General features: G+C 55.9%; 2 protein-coding genes across 2 annotated transcripts; one reads left to right on the forward strand and one right to left on the reverse strand.

Annotated features, from left to right (window-relative positions):
* Positions 1-246: 246 nt before the first annotated feature.
* Positions 247-8296, reverse strand: LOC103809561 (striatin-interacting protein 1-like; the record flags this gene model as incomplete). Its single annotated transcript, XM_009082398.1, has 10 exons — positions 247-318; positions 1090-1153; positions 1317-1382; positions 2054-2271; positions 3167-3349; positions 4505-4632; positions 5737-5843; positions 6862-6930; positions 7159-7279; positions 8162-8296. Coding segments are annotated over 10 exons (1163 nt in total), but the record flags the coding sequence as incomplete, so codon positions are not given.
* LOC103809559 (uncharacterized histidine-rich protein DDB_G0274557-like) lies at positions 4973-5266 on the forward strand (the record flags this gene model as incomplete). Its single annotated transcript, XM_009082397.1, is given in 1 exon segment — positions 4973-5266. A coding segment is annotated over 1 exon segment (294 nt), but the record flags the coding sequence as incomplete, so codon positions are not given.
* Positions 8297-8616: the final 320 nt, after the last annotated feature.

Here is an 8616-nt window from a genome sequence, read left to right on the forward strand (position 1 = left end):
CCCATCCCATTTCTCCCACCCTTCCCACTCCCACTCCCATCCCATACCTCCCATCCCCATCCCATCCCAACCCCATCCTATCCCACCCCACACAGCCCAGCCCATCTCTTCCATCCCATTTCTCCCACCCTTCTCATCCCCATCCCATCCCTCCTACCCCATCCCATCCCTCCCATCCCCATCCCCATCCCTTCCATCCCATTCCTTCCACCTCTCCCCATCCTTCCCACCCCACCCCACACTCACTCCAGACAGGGGGGAGCGCAGGAATTCCTCTTCCATGTGCACCTGGACCTCAGCAATGGATGTGTACTTGTGCTGCAGGGACAGGGGAGGTCACCAGGGCCACACTGCCCACACCTCCCACCCTGAGGATGGGCAGCACCCGGGGGAAGGGATGAAGACACCAAGAAAGGGAGGAAGAGATGAAGAAAGGGAAGAAGCCCCAGAGACAGGGATGAAACTCCCTAAGGAAGCGATGAAACCCCAAGGACAGGGATGAAAACATGAAGAAACAGATGAAGCCCCAAAGACAGGGATAAAACTCCCTAAGGATGGGATGAAACTCCCTAAGGATGGGATGAAACCCCAAGGACAGGGATGAAGACATAAAGAAAGGGTTGAAGCCCCAAAGAAAGGGATAAAACTGCCTAAGAAAGGGATGAAACTCCCTAAGGATGGGATGAAACTCCCTAAGGATGGGATGAAACCCCAAGGACAGGGATGAAGAAACTCCCTAAGGATGGGATGAAGCCCCAAAGAAAGGGAAGAAACCTCAAAGACAGGGATGAAGCTCCCTAAGGAAGGGATGAAGCCCCAAAGACAGGGATGAAACTCCCTAAGGAAGGGATGAAACCCCAAAGGGATGAAGCTCCCTAAGAATGGGATGAAGCTCCCAAAGACAGGCATGGAGTCCCCTAAGGAAGGGATGAAGCCTCCTAAGAAAGAGGAGAGATCAGGGATGGGCTGAACAGGCTGTTCCCATCATGGGGCTGAGAACGTGGGACACAGGTCAGGAAAACCTCCCAGTGTCCCTGAGCTGTGGTGGGAACAGAGGGATGGGGCTGGAGGAACATCTCAAGGACTCACCAGCTTCAGGGTGCGAATGCTCTCATGGATGGGCCTGGGCAGTCCCACCACGGTGTTGGTGTCACTGGAGGAGGAAAAAACCAGGCTGGGACAGGCAGGAGCACCCATAGGTGGGGCAGAGACCACCCATGGGTGCAGCCTTGAGGTGGCAAGCCCAGAACTTCTGTGCTGCAGCCCCAAAGGAGCTTCTCCCACAGCCTCCCCAGGGTGGTAGCCCCTGGACCCACCTGCCCAGGGTGTAGCCAATGAACTTGCTGCGACTGGACTCCAGGAACATCTCAATGTCCTTCTCTCTGCAGCAACAAGGGAAGAGTCACATCTTCCTGCCCACCTGGGCACAGCCCAGGCACAGGGAAAGGTCTCATGGGCAGGTCAAGGGGATGTGGTGCCCAGAACATCTCCCCAACAGGGCAACCACTGAGGGGATCACCCCAACACCAACACCAGAGTGAGTTTAGGGGTTGGGATGGAGCTTAGAGGATCATCCAGTGCCAACCCCCTGCCATGGGCAGGGACATCTCCCCCACCAGAGCAGGTTGCTCAAGGCTTTAGCCAACCTGGAATGAACAGTGACAGGGTTGGGGCAGCCACAACATCCTTTGGGGCATCCAGAACCTCCTTGGGGCATCTAGAACCTCCTTGGGGCATCCACAACCTCCCTGGGGCAACCACAACCTCCCTGGGGCATCCTGTGCCAGTGTCTCCCAGAGCTGCTCTCAGTGACTTCTCTCCCAGCCTAGAGGTGTCTGGGACTGCCCTGACCCAGGTGTGACATTGCACTTGGCTTTGGTGAACTCCATGAGGTTGGCACAGACTTTCCAGCCTGTCCAGGTCCCTCTGGATGGACATCCCTTCCCTCCAGGTGTGACTGCACCATCTCTACCACTTTCTTTCCATCCCTGCTGAGCTTCCCAACATCCAAGAGCCATTCCAGCAGAATTCCAGCTCTCCCTGCAGGACTCACCTGACCTTGGGGGCCCAGGGCAGCCCCTTGGGGCAGGTGATGCGGTCGCTGGGGGGATGTTGGATGGGGGGAGGCATCACTTCATCCCGTTCCAGAGGGAAGGTCTCTCCCTCCAGGCTGTTGTCATCATCATTCTCCTCCTCTTCCTCACGGGAATCATCAGCTTTGTATGGGTCCCTCTCGTTGAAGGCATCAAGGTTGTCCTGCTTAATGAGGGCCTGAGGAGAGTGGCAGGGCTCATGGCACCATGCCCTGGTCCATGGCACCATCCCCTCGTTGATATTACTATCCTTGGTTTAATGTCACCATCTCCTGGTTGATGCCATCACCCCTTGGGTAGTGTCACCATTCCATGGTTCCTGGCACCATCTCCTGGTTAGTGTCACCATCCCCTGGTTAGTGTCATCATAGCCTGGTTGATGTCACCATCCCCGGGTCTATGGCACCATCCCCTGGCCCATGTCACCATCTACTGGTCTATGGCACCTACCCCTGGTTAGTGTCACCATCCCCTGGTCTATGGCACCATCTCATGATTCCTGGCACCATCACCTGGTTTGTGCCACCATCCCCTGGTCCATGTCACCATGTCCTGGTTGATGTCAACACATCCCTGGTTGATGGCACCATCCCCTGGTTAGTGCCACGATTCCCTGATCCATGGCACTGTCTCTTGGTTAGTGTCACCATCCTCTGGTCCGTGCCACCACCCCCTGGTCCATAGCACCATCTCCTGGTTCATGACATTGTCTCCTCGTTCAGGTCCCCATGCCCTGATCCATATCACCACCCCCTGAACCATGGCACCACCCCCTGGTTGATGCCACTGTCCTCTGCTGAGTGTCAGCAACCCCTGGCTGCTGTCCCCTCCTCAGGTGAGTGTCACTGTCCTCTGGAGAGTGCCACCACCCCTTGGTTGATGCCACCACCCCTTGGTTGATGCCACTGTCCTGTGGTGAGTGTTACCACCCTCTGGCTGATACCACCACCCCTTGGCTGATGTCACCACCCTCTGGCTGATGCCACCACCCCTTGGTTGATATCACACTCCTGTGGCGAGTGTCACCACCCCCTGGCTGATGTCCCCTCCCCAGGTGAGTGTCACTGTCCCACCTTGTGCTCCCTTCGGCCGCGTTTCTGCTGCTGCTCGATGAGGTCGGAGGCCGACGCCGGAGGAGACGCCGCGCGCATGTTCCGGATCACCTTGATGCTGTCCTCAGGGAGGGGTGGGAGGCCCAGGATCTCCCTCTTCTCTGCCTTCATGCTCTGCAGCTCCTCAAACCCTCCCAGGGTGCACTGCAAGGCAGATCAGAGCAGGATGGAGGATTCCAAGGGTCCTGCTCTTCCCAAATCTGCTCTCCAGGAGTCAACTCAGCTTGGAAAAGTCCTCTGAGATCACTGAGCCCAACCACTCCCAGCACTGCCAAGGCCACCACAAACCATGTCCCCAAGTGCCACATCCACATGGTTGTAAATCCTTCCAAGGATGGAATTGTTGAGGTTGGAAAAGACCTCCAAGGTCATCAAGTCCAACCTGTGACCCATCACCACCTTGGCAACTAGAGCAGAGCACTGAGTGCCATGTCCAGTTGTCCATAGTGTGTTAAGGGGTTGGAATGGAGCTTGGAGATCATCCAGTGCCAACCCTCTGCCCTGGGCAGGGACACCTCCCACCAGAGCAGGTTGCTCAAGGCTTTAGCCAACCTGGAATGAACAGTGACAGGGCTGGAGCAACCACAACCTCCTTGGGGCATCCACAGCCTCCTTGGTGTTCCTTGAACACCTCCAGGGGTGGTGACTCCATCACCTCCCTGTTCAGCCCCTTCTAATGTCTGACAACCCTTTCCATGGAGAAATTCCTCCTGATGTCCAACCTGACCCTCCCCTGGCACAGCTTGAGGTGTTCCCTCTTGTCCTGTTGTTCCCTGGGAGCAGATCCTGACCCCACTTGGCTGCACCTCCCATCAGGAGTTGGAGAGAGTGAGAAGGTCCTCCTGAACCTCCTTTTCTCCAGGCTGAGCCCCCACAGCTCCCTCAGCCCCTCCTGGTGCTCCTGCCCCTTCCCAGCTCCATCCCCATCTCAGGACATGCTCCAGCCCCTCAGTGTCCTTGTCCTGAAGGACCCAAATCCTTCTCCAGGCTGTGACACAGGAGTTGCTTGTCCTGTCCCCAAGCTGCTCTGGTCACTGGGACAGCCAGGAGGGACAGAAAGGTGTACAAACATTCCCAACTGGAGTGTCTGGAGCTTCTCTCTCACAGACCCAACCTTGCTTTGGGTCCATCCTTGGGATTCAGCTCCAGACACCAACATTCCCTAGGGAGGGAAACCTGGGATGGGTTCAGTGGGTGCAAACCCCATGAGAACATGAGGATGGAGCAAGGACAATCATCTCCAAGGGCAGAATTCCCTTCCTGTAGTGTGTGTGGGCACATCCCATGGCATCTCCTCACCAGCACAGTCTTCCAGAGCAACAGCAGCACCTTCTTCATGGGGAAGTGTGGAGCGTGGCCACTGCAGAACTTGGTCACCATCCCAAAGAGCATGACGGAGAAGGGCTCGTTGTTGTACAGGGGAGCTCCTGCAACCACAGGGCACCATTGGCCAAGCATTTCCTAGCCCTGTCCTCAGCCCAACCTCCAGCACCACCACCCCCTGAACCCCCACATCCATCTCTGAGACCCTCATCCCATCCCTGTCCTCATCCCAGTCACTGCCATCACCATCTCCTGCACCTTCACATCCATCTCTGAGATCCTCATCCCATCCCTGTCCTCATCCCAACCACCAGCACCACCCCCTGAACCCTCAACACCTCCAAGATCTTCATCTCATCCCAGACAGCTCCCTCATCCTTGTCCTTACCCATCCTCATCCCTGTCCTCATCCCAGTCACTGCCATCACCATCTCCTGAACCCTCACACCCATCTCTGAGATCCTCATCTCATCCCAGACACCTCCTTCACTCCTGGCCTAGAGCCAAATCTCATCTCAGTGTCTCTCTTCAGCCCTGGAACCTCCATACAGCCATCTATCCTCATCCCATCCCTGTCCTCATCCCAACCACCAGCACCACCCCCTGAACCCTCAACACCTCCAAGATCTTCATCTCATCCCAGACAGCTCCCTCATCCTTGTCCTTACCCATCCTCATCCCTGTCCTCATCCCAGTCACTGCCATCACCATCTCCTGAACCCTCACACCCATCTCTGAGATCCTCATCTCATCCCAGACACCTCCTTCACTCCTGGCCTAGAGCCAAATCTCATCTCAGTGTCTCTCTTCAGCCCTGGAACCTCCATCCCAGCTCCTGGCCCAAGTCCTAGAGCCAAATCCCATCTCACTGCCTCTTCCCATCCCTAAAAACTCCATCCCAGCTCCTGGTCTGAAGCCTAGAACCAAATCCCATCTCAGTGTCTCTCTCCATCCCTGGAACCTCCATCCCAACTCCTGGTCCAACTCCTGGAAGCCAAATCCCATCTCACTGCCTTTTCCCATCTCTGGAACCTCCATCCCAGCTCCTGATCCAAGGCCTAGAGCCCAGTCCCACCTCAGTGTCTCTTCCCAACCCTGGAAGCTCCACCCCAGCTCCTGGAAGCTCCATCCCAGCCCCTGACCCAAGTCCTAGAGCCCAATCCCACCTCAGTGCCCCTGCCCACCCATGGGAGCAGCCGGAATCTCACCCAGCTCCGCGCGGAACGTTTGCCTCATGCTCTTCCACTCGGGTTTGTCTCCCTCAGCCTCCTGCCTCACCGTCTCCACCATCAGGTACATGATGTTCAGTAGCACCCTGCGAATTCCAGAGGGAGGGAATCAACCCCAGAGCTTGGCAGGACTTCTGGAAGAAGCACCACCAGCACCCAGAGCTTGGGAGAGAGGCTGGAGCAGCCACATTCCATGTCCCACTCCACAGCAGGACTCGGGCACTGGGGGGAAAGGTCACTGCAATTCCAAGCAGGAATAAATCTCCTTTCCCATATGCTTTCACATTCCCAACCTGCCACATTCCCACTGGGCAGGGACACTGCCAGCTGAGCATAGAGCTGAGATAGCTCTCCAGTGTCATTCCCAAGCTCCCAGAGCATCCAGCAATCCCTGTTTCCCCTTCCTGCCTCCAATCCTTCCATCCCTGAGATGCCTATGGAGCTGGAACAGCTCTCCAGTGCCTTTCCAAATCATCCAGCAATCCCCATTCCCTCTTTCTTCCCTCAATCCCTGTTCTATCCCTGAGATGCCCATGGAGCTGGGACAGCTCCACAGTGTCATTCCCAGGCTCCCAGAGCATCCAGCAACCCCTGCTCTGTCCCTGAGATGCCCATGGAGCTGGGACAGCTCTCCAGTGCCTTTCCAGAGCATCCAGCAATTCCCATTCCCTCTTTCTTCCCTCAATCCCTGTTCCATCCCTGAGATGCCAATGGAGCTGGGACAGCTCTCCAGTGCCTTTCTCAGGCTCCCAGAGCATCCAGCAATCCCTATTTCCCCTTCCTGCCCCTAATCCCTCCATCCCCAAGATGCCCATGGAGCTGGGACAGCTCTCCAGTGCCTTTCCCAAGCTCCCAAAGCACCTTGTTCCCCCTTTTTTTCCCCAATCCCTCCATCACTAAGATGCTCATGGATCTGGGATAGCTCTCCAGTGCCTCTCCCAGGCTCCAAAGCATCCAGCAATCCCCATTCCCTCTTTCTTTCCCCAATCCCTCCATCCCTGAGATACACAAGGAGCTGGAACAGCTCCCCAATGCCTTTCCCAGGCTCCAAAGCACCCAGGAATTCCCGTTCCCCCTTTCCCACCTCCATTCCCAGCCCCACACCTGAGGTCCGTGCTGTCAGCCAGGGAGATGGCAGGTTTCCTCACGGCACTGGAGCAGGCTGCACTGTTGCTGTGGGATGAGAACACCTCAGAAGGGATTGCCGGGAATTTGAGCTGCTTGGCTTACAGGGAATTTTGGGATCAAACAAGTCTAATTCATTCCATACCCACCCAGAACAATGGGAACTACTCCAATGGTCCAAAGCTGGATAGAGCAAGAATGGGAGTGCTATAAGCCAAACCAGCTCCTGTTCGGGTATCCCAGAGAATTCCTGAGGGGTTTTCCTGCTGTACTCACTCAATTTCCATGTTGAGCAGCTCCACCAGAGCGTTGAAGGTTCCAACTTCCAGGAGAAGGAAGATGTTGTACCTCATCCAAGCTTGGACCTCAGCCTCGGAGCTGCATTCCCCAAACGTGCCTGAAAGGAGATCCTCACTGATCCCAAATCCATGGGATCCCAAGGCCCTTCCACACCACCAAAGGGCTTGGCAGAGGGAAGGGAAAACACAGCCTTAAAATGAAGGGGAAAAGTGGGAATGCAGGGATGGGATTGCCCTGGTGACAGACCCCAGGTCTGGCAGAGCTGAGATAGAAGATATTCCCTGATCCTACATCCACAGAGATCCCAAGGCTCTCCCACACTTTGCAGAGGGAAGTAAAAACACAGCCTCAAAATGATGAGGGAAAAGTGGGAATGCAAGGATGGAATTGCCCTAGTGACAGATCCCAGGTCTGGCAGAGCTGGAATAGATCTTCCATGATCCCAGCTCCAAGGGGATTCTAAGGCCTTCCCAAACTGCCATGGCACTTTGCAGAGGGAAGGAAAAACACAGCCTTAAAATGAAAGGGAAAAGTGGGAATGCAGGGATGGAATTGCCCTGGTGACAGATCCTAGGTCTGGCAGAGCTGGGATAGAAGATATTCCCTGATCCCACATCCACAGGGATCTCAAGGCTCTCCCACAGTTTGCAGAGAGAAGGGAAAGCACAGCCTTAAAATGAAGGGGAAAAGTGGGAATGCAGGGATGGAATTATCCCAGGCCTGGCAGAGCTGGGATAGGAGCCCCTCACTGATCCCAACTCCATGGGAGCTGGGACAGCACATGGAATTCAACCAAACCTGAGCCCAAACCCCTCTAAACCCTCTGTGCCCCCTGATCCCTTCACCCCACACATCCCAAGTGCCATCCAACCCCTGGAGGAATGAAAACTACCTAAAATCCATTGTGTTTAGAGCTCCCAATCCCAGCCCTGGATTCGGGAATGGAAAGAGCAGAGCCCAGAGGGAGCTCTGGAGTCACCTTGGGCCACATAGAGGATGGCTCTGGCCACCTTGAGCCTCTTCTCCCTGGCAGTGACCTCCAGCCCATCCAGCAGCCTCATGGCATGGGTACGGTGCTGTTTCCTCTCCAGCTCCAGCCACTTCTTGTCCCGCACTGGAATGCCAAAGGAAGCAGGATCAGGCCCCAGGGAACCCTCTGCCTGCCCTGGATGTGCTCACAGTGGGGTGGAAAACAGGGAATACAGTGCTGGAATGGACACCCCAAGGGTGGGGTGAGTCTGGGGACTTCCAGCAGGTCATTAGGGAAGGATGGAATGGCCTGAGTGGAAGGGACACACAGGGATCATCAATGCAACTCCTGGACTTCACAGGATACTCCAACAATCCCACCCTGTGCCTGAGAGCATTGGCCAAACACTCCTGGAGCTCTGTTGGGTTTGAGATTGCGCCCACTGCCCTGGGGAGCTGTTCCAG

This window comes from Acanthisitta chloris, unplaced genomic scaffold, assembly GCF_000695815.1.
Source record: "Acanthisitta chloris isolate BGI_N310 unplaced genomic scaffold, ASM69581v1 scaffold6809, whole genome shotgun sequence".
In the NCBI taxonomy this organism is placed as follows: Eukaryota; Metazoa; Chordata; class Aves; order Passeriformes; family Acanthisittidae; genus Acanthisitta; species Acanthisitta chloris.